This window comes from Anomaloglossus baeobatrachus, chromosome 3 (assembly GCF_048569485.1).
Source record: "Anomaloglossus baeobatrachus isolate aAnoBae1 chromosome 3, aAnoBae1.hap1, whole genome shotgun sequence".
Classification (NCBI taxonomy): Eukaryota; Metazoa; Chordata; class Amphibia; order Anura; family Aromobatidae; genus Anomaloglossus; species Anomaloglossus baeobatrachus.
The window spans coordinates 662229593-662246943 of record NC_134355.1 but is presented as its reverse complement, the minus strand read 5'-3'; the positions used below and the strand labels follow the sequence as shown (position 1 = coordinate 662246943).

The 17351-nt window shown below is 46.3% G+C and overlaps 1 protein-coding gene across 1 annotated transcript in view; it reads left to right on the top strand.

Annotated features, from left to right (window-relative positions):
* The window catches only part of LOC142297011 (cytochrome P450 2C23-like), a 103626-nt gene extending 96411 nt beyond the window's left edge, over positions 1 to 7215 (top strand). The window contains exon 10 of the mRNA XM_075341220.1: positions 6748 to 7215. Within this exon, the coding sequence (XP_075197335.1) occupies positions 6748 to 6926 (179 nt within the window). The 3' untranslated portion in view covers positions 6927 to 7215. The remainder of the gene's footprint in view (positions 1 to 6747) is intronic.
* The last annotated feature ends 10136 nt before the right edge of the window (positions 7216 to 17351 follow it).

Here is a 17351-nt window from a genome sequence, read left to right as displayed (position 1 = left end):
TTCCAAAAATTGGGCCCCACACACACCCACCCATTCAGTGGCAGCACTTGTGCCCTAGTTGTACACTTCACAGCTAGATTTGCATCAAGCACATTCAAAAATACGCCATTCTTAACCGTCCCCAGGATATCACCGGGGTAGGTAGCAAAGTCTTTGCTGAACCATGACTTGTTCATCTTGGCTCCTTTTAAAAACAATGTAAGCAAGGGTTACTCCAAGCGGAGTCTCCCTTTTTTCAAAAAATTGGGCCACACAGACACCCCATCAGTGGCAGCACTTGTGCCCTAGTTGCAAACAGGATGTTTTGATTTTCATCAAGCACATTCAAAAATACCACATAATTAACTGTCCCCAGGATGACAACGGGGTAGGTAGCAAAGTCTTTCCTGATCCCAGCTCTGTTCATCTTCGATCATTTTTAAAAAACACAACAAGCAAGGGTTACTCCAAGCGGAGTCTCCCTTTTATTTCCAAAAATTGTGCCCCACACACACCCACCCATTCAGTGGCAGCACTTGTGCCCTAGTTGTACACTTCACAGCTAGATTTGCATCAAGCACATTCAAAAATACGCCATTTTTAACCGTCCCCAGGATGACACCGGGGTAGGTAGCAAAGTCTTTGCTGAACCATGACTTGTTCATCTTGGCCCCTTTTAAAAACAATGTAAGCAAGGGTTACTCCAAGCGGAGTCTCCCTTTTTTCAAAAAATTGGGCCACACAGACACCCCATCAGTGGCAGCAGTTGTGCCCTAGTTGCAAACAGGATGTTTTGATTTGCATCAAGCACATTCCAAATCCACAAGCATTTACTCTCCCCAGGATGACATAGGGGTAGTAAATTCCTTGTGGATCCATGACTTGTTCATTTTGATGAACGTTAGTCTGTCCACATTGTCACTGGACAGACGCGTGCACTTATCTGTCAGCACACACCCAGCAGCACTGAAGACACGTTCAGAGACAACGCTGGCAGCTGGACACGACAAAATCTCCAAGGCGTAAGTGGAGAGCTCTGGCCATTTTTCAAGATTTGAAGCCCAAAATGAGCAAGATTCACTCCCTGCACCTGCACGGTTGTTTGGTGGAAAAGCCGAGCTAAGATCGAGTAACAGCTTCTGCTGATACTCCTGCATACGTGCGTCCATTTCTATTGCTGGAATTATGTCACAAAATTTGGACTTGTACTGGGGATCTAATAGTGTGGCAAGCCAGTAGTCATCATCACTTCTAATTTTGACAATACGAGGGTCATGTTGGAGGTAGTGCAGCAAGAAAGCACTCATGTGTCTTGCGCAGCCATGCGAACCAAGTCCACGCTGTGTTTGTGGCATAGAGGTGCTAACCGTTCTTTCTTCCTCTGAAATCTCCCCCCAACCTCTTTCAACTGAAATTTGACCAAGGTCTCCCTCATCCGCTGAGTCTTCCATGTCCATGGACAGTTCGTCCTCCATTTCTTCATGTTCTCCTGCACCTTCCTCAACATTTCGCCTGCTACCATGCGCCCTTGTTGATCCCTGTCCCCCATGGTCCCATGCCTGCCGCGTTGGTGATGATGAACGTCTGGACCTTGGAGATGTTGTTATGTCTTGCGCATATGAATCCTCCTGTAGTTCCTCCCCTTCCTGTTGTCCCACCCCCTGACTCCGAATAGTGTTTAGCGTGTGCTCCAGCATGTAAATGACTGGAATTGTCATGCTGATAATGGCATTGTCAGCGCTAAACATATTCATCGCCATGTCGAAACTGTGCAGAAGGGTGCATAGGTCCTTGATCTGAGACCACTCCATCAGGGTGATCTGCCCCACCTCTGCATCTCGTTGGCCCAGGCTATACGTCATGACGTATTGCACCAGGGCTCGGCGGTGCTGCCACAGTCGCTGTAACATGTGGAGAGTCGAATTCCAGCGTGTCGGCACATCTCAGGCGATGAACCGGCAGGCCGCAAGACTTCTGGAGCGATGCTAGTCGCTCAGCTGCGGCGCTTGAACGGCGAAAGTGAGCAGACAGTTTTCGTGCCCTGGTCAGAAGGCCATCTAGGCCGGGATAGTGTGTTAAAAATTGCTGGACAACAAGGTTCAACACGTGAGCCATACAAGGTACGTGTGTCACCTTGCCCAGGTGAAGGGCCGCACCCAGGTTTGCAGCATTGTCGCACACGGCCTTACCAGGCTGCAGGTTGAGTGGAGACAACCATTTATTAAACTCGGACCGCAGAGCTGACCACAACTCCTCAGCTGTGTGACTCTTATTCCCAAGACATGTCAAGCTAAAGACCGCCTGATGACGTTGCGCTCTGCTGCCAGCATAGTAATGAGGGGTGCGTGATTCCTTCTGCGCAGTGAGAACGCTGGTGGCATGACCAGGCAGGCTTGGGGTGGAGGTGGAGGACACAGATGAGGTGGAGGAGGCAGAAGCAGTGGCGGAACTTGGACATACAGAGGATTGACACACAAGTCGTGGGGACAGCAAGACTTGTGCAGCAGACCCTTCACCATCTATCACCATAGTTACCCAGTGCCCAGTCAGTGACATGTAACGTCCCTGTCCATGCTTACTGGTCCAAGTATCGGTGGTAAAATGCACCCGTTCACACACAGAGTTTCTCAAGGAAGCGGTGATGTTGTGTGCGACATGCTGGTGTAGCGCGGGCACAACTTTCTTAGAGAAGTAGTGGCGACTAGGCATCTGGTACTGGGGCACAGCGACAGACATAAGGTCTCTAAAATCCTGTGTGTTCACCAGGCGGAAAGGCAGCATTTCGGTAGCCAAGAGCTTACAGAGGGATAAAGTCAACCTCTTAGCTTTGTCATGGGTCGCAGGAAATGGACTTTTATTTGTCCACATCTGAGGGACAGAGATCTGGCTGCTGTGTGTAGACGGTGTTGAGTAGGGTGTCCCTGGAAAAATGCAGGTTTGTGAGGAAAGTGCAGTCGGAGACATGATGTTGCCTTCATCTAACGTTGGTGCTATCGATGTCTGAGAGAGCTGTACACACGCACTTGTTTCCCCTTCCAAACCAACTGACGACCTACCAAGCAAACTGCCTGTTGCGGTTACAGTGGTGGAAGTTGTGCGTGGAAAACCAGGTGTGACAGCTGTCCCCACAGTCCTAGAAGACGAAGAGCGCGCGGATGCACTGGAAGGGGCAGGCGGTGGATGGTTCGCTCCGCTAGGCCGCATTGCAGCACGGTGAGCTTCCCACTGGGACCTATGATATTTATTCATGTGACGATTCATGGAAGAAGTTGTCAAACTGCTGAGGTTTTGACCTTTACTAACAGAATCACGACAAATTTTACACATCACATAATTTGGGCGATCTTTTTCTATGTCAAAAAAGGACCAGGCTAGGCAAGGCTTAGAGGGCATGCGACCTGCTGAGCCCCCCCGACTAGTGCTCAGAGGCAGAGTGGTGGCTGATGATGCAGTTGTAGACGTGCTACCAGTGCTCCGACTCTGTCCAGGAAGGTGCAAGGTAACTTCGTCGTCGGTTGCATCCTCCTCCACCGCCTCCGTTGACCTCCTCGAGTGCCTGACTGTGGGTTGACAGTAGGTGGGATCTAGAACTTCCTCATCAATTGTTCTGTTTGCACTCCCCTCACCCTAAGACTGAGCCTCTTCTTGCCCTGACCGAATATTTAAGTGGTCATCCCAATCTGGTATCTGCGTCTCATGGTCATCAGTATGTTCCTCATTGTCTATAACCACAGGTGTTACAGTTTATGAAAAAGGGTCAACATTATGCTCAGAAACTTGGTCCTCACGGCCTGAATCAGAGTCACAAAGGTTCTGGGCATCACTGCAGACCATTTCCTGGTCTGTACTCACTGTAGCTTGGGAGCAGACCTCTGATTCCCAGGCTATAGTGTGACTGAACAGCTCTGCAGACTCAGCCATCTCACTTTCACCATACTGTGCAGGGCTGATGGAGACTTCAGAGCTGGGAGAAAGCAAGTTTTATTGGGATGACAACTCAGAGGACTGGTGTTTTTTGGATGCGGTAGTTGAGGTGGCTGGGAGGGCACTTGTTGGACCACTTGAGATCCATTCAAGCATTTTCCTTTTTTGGCCATCATCTACCTTTATTCCTGTTGTTCGTGTCCGTAAAAAAGGGAGCACATCGGATTGTCCACGGCAAGTAGTAGACATCTTACTTTTGCTGGTAGATGGTCTATCTTCAGCAGATGTTAATGGAGCTTTGCCACCTTCCCCACGGACAAACCCTTTTTTTCCTTTTCCAACACGCATCTTCCCTTTTCCACCAGCATCTGTCATTTTGCCACTCATGTTGATTGCGACAAGATTGTGCACTTAAAATGTGGTAGTAAAAATTGAGAGGTGGTGTAGATTGCAGCGGTGGTCTATCTTTATTAACAGCAGAATAAACAACAATAACTATCCCTGACAATGCAACTACGGCCCTTAAACTGGCAGCATAGTTTGCTAGTATAATGGCTTAGTAACAATGAGTTTGAGTGTGCAATGCAGGCAGACGTGCTGCAAATATCTTTGCACTAGTCTGACTATACAGAAGTCCAATAGTCACGTTTAGGATGCCACTAGGTACACTGAGTGTTTGCTAGTATAATGGCTTAGTTATAATGAGTTGGAGTGTGCAATGCAGGCAGACGTGCTGCAAATATCTTTGCACTAGTGGGACTATACAGAAGTCCAATAGCCACGTTTAGGATGCCACTAAGTTCACTCAGTGTTTGCTAGTATAATGGCTTAATAACAATGAATTTTAGTGTGCAATGCAGGTAGAGGTGCTGCAAATATCTTTGCACTACTGGGGCAATACAGAAGTCCAACAGCCACGTTTAGGATGCCACTAAGTTCACTCAGTGTTTGCTAGTATAATGGCTTGGTAACAATGAGTTTGAGTGTGCAAAGGGCAGGAGGGTACAGTGGCAGGGTTGTGGGTCTCTGGGTAGAGGAAAGGAAGCCTGCTTTTCTATCCCTCCTAATGGGGAAAGGCAGCGAGGAAATCCCTGACTTTAGCTACACAGACGCTGTCATCTTGTGTAGCTGTTAAACTCTGTTTTCAGGACCTGTCACCTATGGCTCTGACCCTGCCGGTACGAGCCCTTAAAATGACTGATAGAAAGTGCTCTCCGTAAGCTGTCCAGTGCTGTGTATGGAGCGTATACAGCAGTATCGGCGATAGGAGCTACGCCAGTGATGTCTGACACCAAGGACGCAGAAGAGATAATGGCGTGCTGGAGGAAAATGTTCGGTTTTATAATGCATGGACATGTGACATGGACATCCTATCACACATGCCGTTGCTTCTCTGGCTAAAAGTCCACTTAGCTGTGTGTGTGTCTGGGATTGGCTGACATGCTGGCCCTCCCCACTACACGCGCGCGCTTAGGGAAGGAAGACAAGGAAAAAAAAAAATGGCGATCGCCATTATACATACAGCAGTGATCTGAATGCGCTGGTCCCGCACACTATACACTGAAATGTCATAATAGTGTGAGTCACAGAGTGACTTAAGGCCCCGTCACACTAAGCAACATCGCTGCTAACGAACAACTTTTGTGACGTTGCTAGCAATGTTGCTGTGTGTGACATCCAGCAACAACCCGGCCCCTGCTGTGAGGTCGTTGGTTGTTGCTGAATGTTCTGGGCCATTTTTTAGTTGTTGCTGTCCCGCTGTGAAGCGCAGATCGCTGTGTGTGACAGCGAGACAGCAACAACTAAATGTGCAGGCAGCAGGAGTCGGCTTCTGCGGAGGCTGGTAACCACGGTAAACATCGGGTAACCAAGAAGCCCTGTCCTTGGTTACCCGATATTTACCTTTGCTACCAGCCTCCACAGCTCTCACTGTCAGTGCCGGCTCCTGCTCTGTGCACATGTAGCTGCAGCACACATCGGGTTAATTAACCCGATGTGTGCTGTAACTAGGAGAGCAAGGAGCCAGCGCTAAGCATTGTGCGCTGCTCCCTGCTCTGTGCACATGTAGCTGCAGCACACATCGGGTAATTAACCCGATGTGTGCTGTAACTAGGAGAGCAGGGAGCCAGCGCTCAGTGTGCGCTGCTCCCTGCTCTCTGCACGTGTAGCTCCGTGCGCTGGTAACCAAGGTAAATATCGGGTTGGTTACCCGATATTTCCCTTAGTTACCAAGCGCAGCATCTTCCACGTGGCGCTGGGGGCTGGTCACTGGTTGCTGGTGAGCTCACCAGCAACTCGTGTAGCGATGCTCCAGCGATCCCTGCCAGGTCAGGTTGCTGGTGGGATCGCTGGAGCGTCGCAGTGTGACATCTCACCAGCAACCTCCTAGCAACTTACCAGCGATCCCTATCGTTGTTGGGATCGCTAGTAAGTTGCTTAGTGTGACTGGACCTTTACACTATTACAGCGGAAAGCCAGCTAGGAATTAGCTGTTTTTTTTGCTGCTAGAACCGTTCTCGAACGTATCTAGCACTATCGAGCTTTAGCAAAAAAGCTCGAGTTCTAGTTCGATCTAGAACAGCCCCCAAAATCACTCGAGCCGCGAACTGGAGAACCTCGAACCGCGAACCGCGCTCAACTCTAGTTATAATATGCTCTCCAAAACAAAAGTTAGAGATGGTGTCTGATGTCTCAATTCAGCGCCTTTGAAGTAAATTGGACTGAGCGGTAATACCACACAAAACCTAAAGACAAGATTGGCAGCATAACTGAACGAAAGCACCTATCTTTAACAGTAATTATATAACACGTAATATTCTTATCGTCTTTTTATATTTTATCCAGGTAAAAGAAGTTGCGCTGGAGAAAACTTAGCAAAAATGGAGCTTTTCCTGTTCTTCACAACTCTGCTGCAGAACTTCACATTTAAGGCCCCACCAGGGGCTGAGCTGGACCTTAGCCCGGCTCCAGGGTTCACTAATGCCCCATTACCCCATGAAATCTGTGCAATCCCTCGCAGATGAGAAGAATCCTTAGATTGGCCATAGACAGCACACTTCTAGAACAGTTTCATAATGGAGCTGCATCCTAAAGAGTACCAAGATTGTAAAAGATCTCCCTGCTCAGAAGCAGGAACAGGAAGTCTCACACAGCTGTTAAAAGAGGGAGGTGGACTGTCAACAAATTATCGGGAAATTATGGGGTTCTTTGTGGGTTTTTTTTCTTTAAGGATGGTTATTTTGCATTAAACATGGTGCATCTGTGTAATTCTACTGCTGTAAAGTGCAAATAAAAGCATAACAATTAAAGGTAGTAAGGCTATAGCGTCACTGACTTCCCTGGTGTAATTTTGCATATGGTAGTTTCATTGTTTCAAATTGTTATTTTATAGTATCATATCCATCTTAGAATGTATATTTTAAACTGTAAATCACATATTATAATACAATTTCAAATAAAAAAATAATAATAATACAATTTACAACTTAGCATTTCAGTCTGATAATAATGGATATTAGGGATGGGTGGACCCGGACTGTAAAAGTCTGGATCCGCGTGGTTTCAAAGTTGCCTGGGTTCTGGACCCAGACCCTGGATTCCAGGTTTTTTGTTTGATTCAGATCTGGCACTTGAGAAATAAAAAAAAAATAAAGAAAATATAAAGAAAATAAGAATGAAATAAGTGCTTCATACTTATCGAAGCTCCGATTCAGCTGTAAACTGCTCCCACGCAGCTGTATGCTGCTCCTGCGACCTCATCATTGCTCATTTCATATGCACTGCTTTCCTCACTCACTGGCTTTCCTGGCATCTGTGACTCGTTGCAGTCAGACGTTGCACCCAGCCTGCGTGACAGCGTCTGCCTGAGCAGAGGAGGACACATCATCGTGGGTGCAGCCCATCCTGGGCCTCCTGCGGCATGCAGCAGGAGGTCCAGGAAAAGCAGAGGAGGACACATCGCGGTTGTAGAGGACTACTCATCCCTCTACCCCCATCTAGGGCTCTATTACTTCATGCCCACGTGGACTTAGAAAAAGAATGTTTGTTAGAAACCTGGCTGCATGTATAAAATGCCCCCAATCACATGACAAATTACATCATACGTGAAAGGAGCCTGTACATTCTAGCTTTATTTTTAGTACACGATCTACACCGTGTGCAGAACTATTAGGCAAGTTGTATTTTAGAGGATTTTTTTATTATTGATTAACAACTATGTTCTCAATCAACCCAAAAGACTCATAAATATCAAAGCTTAATATTTTGGAAGTTGGAGTGGGTTTTTTTAGATTTGGCTATCTTAGGAGCATATCTGTTTGTGCAGGTAACTATTAAGGCCCCATCACACGCTACGATATATCTAACGATATGTCGTTGGGGTCACGGAATTTGTGACGCACATCCGGCATCGTTAGAGATGTCGTAGCGTGTGACACCTCCGAACGACTGTTAACGAGCAAAAATATTCACCTTATCATTGCTCGTAGACACGTCCTTCATTTTCATAATGTCGTTCCGCCTTCTGCGCGCCGATTGTTCATCGTTCCTGAGGCAGCACACATCGCTACGTGTGACACCCCGGGAACGACGAACATAGCTTACCTGCGTCCTGCTGGCAATGAGGAAGAAAGGAGGTGGGGGGGTGTTCAGGCCGCTCATCTACTCCCCTCCGCTACTATTGGGCGGCCACTGTGTAACGTCGCTGTGACGCTGAACGTCCCTCCCCCTTCAGGAAGAGGATGTTCGCCGCCTACAGAGACGTCGTTAGGGAGGTAACTACTTGTGATGGGGGTTAACGACATTGTGCGCCACGGGCAATGAATTGCCCATGACGCACAAACGACGGGGGCAGGTGCGATCGCTCTTGCATATCGTAGTGTGTGACGGGGCCTTTACTGTGCAGAATTATTAGGCAACTTAATAAAAAACAAATATATTCCCATCTTACTTGTTTACTTTCACCAGGTAAACCAATATAACTGCACACAATTTAGAAATAAACATTTCTGACATGCAAAATCAAAACCCTAAAAAATGAGTGACCAATATAGCCACCTTTCGTTATGATGACACTCAATAGCCTACCATCCATAGATTCTCTCAGTTGCTTGATCTGTTTACGATCAACATTACGTGCAGCAGCCACCACAGCCTCCCAGACACTGCTCCGAGAGGTGTACTGTTTTCCTTCCCTGGAGATCTCACATTTTATGAGGGACCACAGGTTCTCTATTGGATTCAGATCAGGTGAACAAGGGGGCCATGTCATTATTTTTTCATCTTTTAGACCTTTTCTGGCCAGTCACGCTGTGGAGTAGTTGGATGCATGTGATGGAGCATTGTCCTGTATGAAAATCATGTTTATCTTGCGCTGCAGAATATGTTGCGGCTATAAAAAATAAAGATTATAAATATTATTATTATTTTCTTGAACGATACCGACTTCTTCCTGTACCACTGCTTGAAGAAGTTGTCTTTCAGAAACTAGCAGTAGATCTAGGAGCGGAGCTTCACTACATCCTCAACCCGAAAAGGTCCCACAAGTTCATCTTTGATGATACCAGCCCATACCAGTACTCCACCTCCACCTTGCTGGTGTCTGAGTCGGAGTGGAGCTCTCTGCCCTTTACTAATCCAGCCTCTGGCCCAACCATCTAGCACGTCAAGAGTCACCCTCATTTCATCAATCCAATAAACCTTAGAAAAATCAGTCTTAAGATATTTCTTGTCTTGACATTTTATCTTCTGTTTCTTGTTCAGAGGTGGTGGTTTTTCAGCCTTCCTTACCTTGGCCATGTCCCTGAGTATGGCACACCTTGTGCTTTTTTGATACTCCAGTAACGTTGCAGCTCTGAAATATGGCCAAACTGGTGTCAAATGGCATCTTGGCAGCTTCATGCTTGATTTTGCTCAGTTCATGGGCAGTTATTTTGCACCTTTTTTGCCCAACATGCTTCTTGCGACCCTGTTGGATATTTTCCATGAAACGCTTGATTGTTCAGTGATCACGATTTAAAAGTTTGGCAATTTCAAGAGTGCTGCATCCCTCTGCAAGAGATCTCACAATTCTGGACTTTTCAGATCCCGTCAAATCTCTCTTCTGACCCATTTTGCCAAAGGAAAGGAAGTTGCCATAGGGTGTTGATGTCATTACACCACACCCCTCCTCATTACAGAGATGCAAAACACCTGGTTTACTTAATTGGTAGTTGGCTCTCAAGCCTAAACAGCTTGGAGTAGGACAACATGTATAAACTTATCATGTGATCAAAATGAGTATTTTGCCTAATGATTCTGCACACAGAGTAGAAGCATTCAGCTCCAGAAATGAATGCGCGACTTGGAAGCAGATTGCAGCCGTGACATGGTGCTTCGGTGAGTACACCGCATGCGTTCCTACCTCCCTCCCTTCCACCACCATTTTTAATCACCGGATTCTGTTTCCCATAGACTTATATGGGTACCGGATTCCGAACTTGAACTGGGTTTTTTTTAAGATTAGCCGGGACCCGCCGATACCAGTTTTCTGCGAGTGTGCCCAGCACAAATGGGTATTTAGTTTTGCCAGGTTTTGAACTTACAAAGTAGAATTAAAGGGGTTAACAACCTTTTCTTGCCCCACATAACATAAGAAAGCCACAAATTTAATTCTCAAACCTGAACCATTCTTTTGATGCTAGCAATGTGATTCTTGGGAGTTGTGTTGCAGTGTAATATCACATGAGTGCTGTAGCCAATCAGCAGCGCTCTGATTAACTTCAGCCTTTATACTTCTATTTGAGCTGCTCCATCTAATCAATTTTGAGGACAGCAGCTGACCAGTGGTTGCTGATTTGCTGCAGCGATCAAGTGACAGCAGTGTCATGTGACTGCCAGCAATAGGAGCATCAATGTTACAGGAGCAGTGTTGATCTGGGAATTAAGTATACCAAAATAAGGATCCTTGTAATATATCTTGTCAGAGAAATAATTTTTTTCGCCACCAAGACTGATAATTTATTCTCAAAATTCTCAATTGACCGGAAAAATCTGTCTTCAGTGAATTCAGACCTTTACATACCTCAGATAAAAGATTATAGTACTGATAATATTTTATGTAAATATCACAGGGGAGTACAGATGGAACAGGGTCTTCAAGGCTGACCCCAAGACTGGGGCCCCTGCTCTGTCTCTTATCTCGATAATAGACTTGATGGTAGCAAGGTTTGAGCCTCTAACATAGCCCTGTCTCCTGTCTCCAAGCCCTGATACTACTTCCCCTCAGCCAGGAAGAGGGCTGGACACCCAGTCACCAAAACCCCACATATAATTACAGACAAGAGCAAACGAAAACTCTTACAGAAGGCACTCAAACACAAAGGAGGGACAAAATGTGAACTGGGGCGTAATGAAAAAAGGGGTAGGAAATAATAACACTACTGGAGAACTCACACACCATTCAGTATCACAACTTGAAGATCATCATACACAGGATAACTCCTAGAACAAGGAAGCAAAGAGCTATATTCAGGAAACAGCCCCAGAATCCAGAACCTTATAAAGGCTGGAGGTGGTGATCAGCAGCCAGAAGACCTCCCAGCAGCTGATCACAGGCCAGCAGACATTAACTCCCACTGTGCTCATGAGCAGTGAAGCCAGAACCATCCAAGTCCATGGTAGGCTGTGCAACTAAAGAATCCCAGGCAGCGTGTCGGACTCTTCAGTGCAAACAGAGTCTGACGCCACCATGACACCGAGCTAGTGCAAAGAAGAACATCGCACAACAGTAGAGGGGAGGAAGGAGGAGCTTTGCATCTAGTTCCTCCTTTCTCCTCCTCTTCCTCTCTAAGTACAACTTTATGGGTTTCCTCTGGGTACTTCGGTTTCCTCCCACACTCCAACGACATATAGATAGGGACTCTAGATTGTGAGCCCCAATGGGGACAGTATTGAATATTTATAAATGAATAAAATTATTAATTATTATTATTATGGGCACCAACTGTAATATTCTATCTCAGTAACTGGAAAATCTGTGTACAATAAACACAAATTATACCCATGAATAGAAAATTTTACAAATGAATGATCAGTCCTGGTAAAGAAAGATTTCTCTAATAAGATATATTCCAAAGTTTCTTTCTTTCATGTGCACTATTGATTTGTAAAATAAGAATTATAATGATGGCTAAACTTTAAATGGAGTCAATTACTCCCAAAATGCATTTTAAATAGGCTATTGAGTGCTGTAGGCAACAGTGCTAGTATGGTTTGTATATGGGCTATGTTCCCTATAACACTGTATAGTCAATTTAAAAGAGGTTTTCCAATATGGACTAAGGGGTACTTTGCACGTTGCGACATCGCTACTATGATATTGTCGGGGTCAAATCGAAAGTGACGCACATCCAGCGCTGGTAATGACGTCGCAACGTGTAAAGCCTAGAAGCACCGATAAACGATCGCAAAAGCATTGAAAATCGGTGATCTGTGTAGCGTTGGACATTTTCATAATGTCGCACTAATAGGAGATACGATGTCGTTCCTCATTCCTGCGGCAGCACACATCGCTGTGTGTGAAGCCGCAGGAGCGAGGAACATCTCCTTACCTGCCTCCACCGGCTATGCGGAAGGGAGGAGGTGGGCACGATGTTTACGTCCCGCTCATCTCCGCCCCTCCGCTTCTATTGGACGGCTGCCGTGTGACGCCGCACGACCCGCCCTCTTAAGAAGGAGGCGGGTCGTCGTCCAGAGCGACGTTGCAGGGCAGGTAAGTGCGTGAGAATCTGCCGTAGCGATAATGTTCGCTACGGCAGCTGTCACAAGATATCGCATGTGCGACGGGGCGGGTACTATCGCGCTCGGCATCGCTAGCCGATGCTAGTGATGTCGCAACGTGCAAAGTACCCCTAAAAATTAAAGAGTTCCTTTTCTTATGTATTTCTTCTGCTCACTATTTTTGACTTCTATTGTTAAGCTTTACCGGGAAAAGTTTGCTCATATACTATAGAGTGGGTCCACCTTTTGTTTTCTAATATTTTAATATGAAATTGCCTAGAAAAATGAACCAAATAGTTTTGATTAAAACTGATATATTATATTTTTGTATACAGTTAATATCCTACGTATGTAGTTCCATCGTTTTAAAACTCTGATTCTGCATGCTGTCAAACTGCAATAGCAAACTTGGTGTGTAGGGTTGTTACATTTATAAAATTAGTCTTTTTTTTTATTTTGTAACATATTCTTGTGCCATTGGACATACTGGGAACATCCTGGACATACTGGGAACATCCTGGCTGTCAGTGCCTTAATGAGCAAGGATCCCGTACATCCTCTCGATTTTGCGCACACATCAGCTGTGCTTGATCGCTGCTGGATCTCTGACTTATCTTAAAGCCAAGACCTACAGTAGCTCTTACTGCTAGGAGTGATGCCCACACTCTTATGAGCAGTTTAACCCCCTAAATGCTGTGATCAATATCGATAGCAGCATTTAGGTGACTGGAGGAGGAGCATGTTCATATCCCAAGCGATTAGAACCCCAGTGACACGATCATGAGGACTCGTTTGCTGCCATGATGACCCCCGGGTCACTCAGATATGGAAAGCATTGCATACCATGCCAGATGCATGGGGTGAGAGGTAAACTATCAGCACTGAGATATAATACACTGCAATGCTTGTGCATTGCAGTGTATTATATGAGTAATCAGAGCGCTAAAAGTTAATGTCCCATAAAGGGACATGTAATTTTTTTTTAAAAAAAAGCACATATTTGGTCTGGCTGTGTCCTGATCATACTAATAAAAATCTTCATAAAAGAATTAATAAAAAAAATGTAGCAAAAGCACTATGCTTTTTCATCATACCGCAAAAAGAGAAGAATAAAATCCATTTAAACAGTCGTATGTAAATAAAAATGGTTCAGCTGAAAATGTCATCTTGTTTCCCAAAAAACAAACTGACACATTTCTCCGTCAGTGGAAAACTTAAAAATTTATAGTTCTCAGAATACAACAATGCGAAAACAATTATTTTTTCTTTAAAATTGTTTTTATGGTGTAAAAGTAATAAAACATGAAAAAAAACCTATATACCATATTTTTCGGATTATAAAATGCACTTTTCCTCCCAAAAATTTCTTGCTGAAATATCCATCCCCTGCGTAACTTCAACTTCGTCACTGATTCTTGCACATTATTGTCAAGAATCTGCTGATACCGAGTTGAATCCATGCAAGCCTCAACTTAAACAAGATTCCCGATGCCGGCATTGGCCACACAGCCCCAAAGCATGATGGAACCTCCACCAAATTTTACTGTGGATAGCAAGTGCTTTTCTTGGAATGCCGTGTTTTTTTGCCTCCATGCATAACGACTTTTTGTATGACCAAACAACTCAATCTTTGTTTCATCAGTCCACAGGACCTTCTTCCAAAATGTAACTGGCTTGTCCAAATGTGCTTTTGCATACCTCAAGCTATTCTGTTTGTAGCGTGCTTGCAGAAACAGCTTCTTTCGCATCACTCTCCCATACAGCTTCTCCTTGTGCAAAGTGAGCTGTATTGTTGACCAATGCACATTGACACCATCTGCAGCAAGATGATGCTGCAGGTCTTTGGAGGTGGTCTGTGGATTGTCCTTGACTGTTCTCACCATTCTTCTCTGCCTCTCTGATTTTTTTCTTGGCCTGCCACTTCTGGGCTTAACAAGAACTGTACCTGTGTTCTTCCATTTCCTTACTATGTTCCTCACAGTGGAAACAAGACAACTTTTTGTATCCTTCCCCTGAACAACTATGTTGAATAATCTTTGTTTTCAGATCATTTGAGAGTTGTTTTGAGGAGGCCATGATGCCACTCTTCATAGGAGATTCAAACAGGAGAACAACTTGCAAGTGGCCACCTTAAATACCTTTTCTCATGATTGGATACACCTGCCTATGAAGTTCAAAGCTCAATGAGGTTACAAAACCAATTTAGTGCTTTAGTAAGTCAGTAAAAAGTAGTTAGGAGCGTTCAAATCAAGAAATTGATAAGGGTGCCCATACGGACTGGTCAAATTTTGTTTAAATGTGGATTGCACATTTTCTGTTAGTGCAATAAACCTCATTTCAATCAAGAAATATTACTCAGTCCATCAGTTATTAGATATATGAAACTGAAATAGCTGTTGCAAAAACCCAATTTGTTATAAAGAAAAAAGGTTAACATTAATAGGGGTGCCCAAACTCTTTCATATGACTGTAAGTAGTCTCGAAAGCTTGCTATTATTACCATCCTTTCAGTTAGCCATAATAAAATATCAACCACTGAGGACCCTCAGTTCTTTTACACATTTTTTTATCATTAGATTGCTCATTGTATCTTTAACAGTGTGTGAATTGGTGCCAGCATTTTTGTCTTTTTGCAATCCTGAAGAATTAAATGTTATAGGAGTTATCCGGCTTATTTTGAATTTTTCTTGTTATTACCCTATTGGGCTACATTGGGGCAGGTAAGTAGATAATGACTACTTACCTGCTCTGCTGTCAGCCCCTCTCCCCCAGCTCAAAGTGGTCATGTGAACACTCCTGCCGTGATTTTGCTGCTTCCTGTGATGTCACGACGACAAGTGCAGGAGCTTATGCGCCGTCATGTACCCACCCTGCTGGATAGGTACAGTGCGTGGTGTCCCCGCCCCCCTTCCCTGCACCCTCCCACACATTCCGTAGTGCAGGGGTCTCACTGCCTGTATGCTGCATGCAGCAATCATGCTGCTGGCAGTGCGCAGGCAAATGGCCCCCCTGCTGAATGCGGCCTGTGCTGGGAGCCCGTGCAGTCAGCACTGTATATCAGATGCCAGATTCCACGACGACCTGCAGAGCCTCTGTGTACAGTGATGATCAGCCGCCGGCCAATCAGAGGCAGCAGCTGATTACAGGAGAAGCTTCATACAAAGGCATCCCTGTGTGGCGCCCTGGACAAGCCAGGGGCCACAGAGCACAACACCACAACACCCCACACTCCCAGCAGGCACATCAAGGTCAGACACAAAACCCTTGTTGCCCTCCTCCAGAGGCTGATGTTCACACCAGGGGGGTGGGCCAGGCAGGTGGTCCCGCCCACCGAGGAGTTCACAGTCCTGGAGGCGGGAGACCAGGCAGATAGAGTTTGGAAAGGAAAGAGAGTAGTTGGAGTAGTAAAAGTGGAAAGAGAAAAGTGACAGCAAAACAGCCTGAAGTTGGTCCGGGTGTGTGGCCCAGACGGATCAGCAAGGTTGGCAGACGGTGGTGACCGTCTGCAGGAGTGGCCGATTGGAGTCTACCGTAAGGACCGTGGACGGGTGGTGGCCCGGCGGTACCGGACCGGTACACAAAGAGAAGCCAGCACCAGTGGCAGGGGCCTTTCGGACCCCGGCAAGGCTAGGAGTCGCCATGAATTTGCCGAATCCGTTAATGAAGGGGACCTTCTTGGTTTCCAAACAGTCAAGTCCCGACAGAAGGCAACAGTCCAACCTAGTGAGAGAGACACCGCCACCGCCAAGGCAACCGTTTCTCAGGGCCAGCGCCTGCAGGCAAAAGGGGCTTCACCGGCCCATATCCAAGCCGGGGAGCGGGTTACCGGTGGGAACCCGCCTGTCATCCATCCCTACCCCATCACCGGGCCCCGGGACAACCAACCCCCTACCCACGGAGGGGAGGATTAACAACCAAAGCTGCTCCCTGTCACCGCTCCCGGGATCCCCATCTAGAGCAGCGGTGGTGTCCACACAATCACCACAACCGTGGGTGGCGTCACGGACAATATCCCCAAAACCAAACCACCCCTTTTCACTCACGGGCGAGTAGCGCCGCTCGAGTCCCCGGGATCCGGCCCATCGCTCGAGCCATCGAAAAACGGCAGCAGCAGCCGGACCCGAGCAGTGGGAGAGCGCAGCGTCCCCTCCTCCGCCCACGACACCTGCACAGTGCCTGGGGATCTGACATCTGATATACAGCACTGACTACACAGCCCCCTGCAGAGGCCATAAGAGGCAGGACACAGGGCACCGAGAGAACGAGGAGAGGTGAGGGGGATTTGTATTTGTTTTTTTGTGTCTGTGAGCCATTACTACAGGATGGACAGAAGGAAAGGGCACATTACTATAAGATGGGGACATTACTATAAGATGCTAAACAAGAATGCCACGGAGACACCATCACATGTTTCTCAACGCTGGCAGGTAACTAGCCAGGTCTTTCACCAGGAAGGGACAACCACGGGAAGGGCAGTCTCCAGTCAAGTAAACCACCTATACAAAAACATGGTATCCATCCACAGACAGCTGTTTTGGGGTATTTGCCCCTCATCAGTGTGGAGAAGAAAACTGGCTAGTGGGTGCAATGCATAGTAGAAGAGGTTAAGATGTTGAATAGGTCCATCCACAGACAGCTGTTTCGGGGTACTATAAGATGGGTAGAAGGATGGGCACATTACTATATTATGA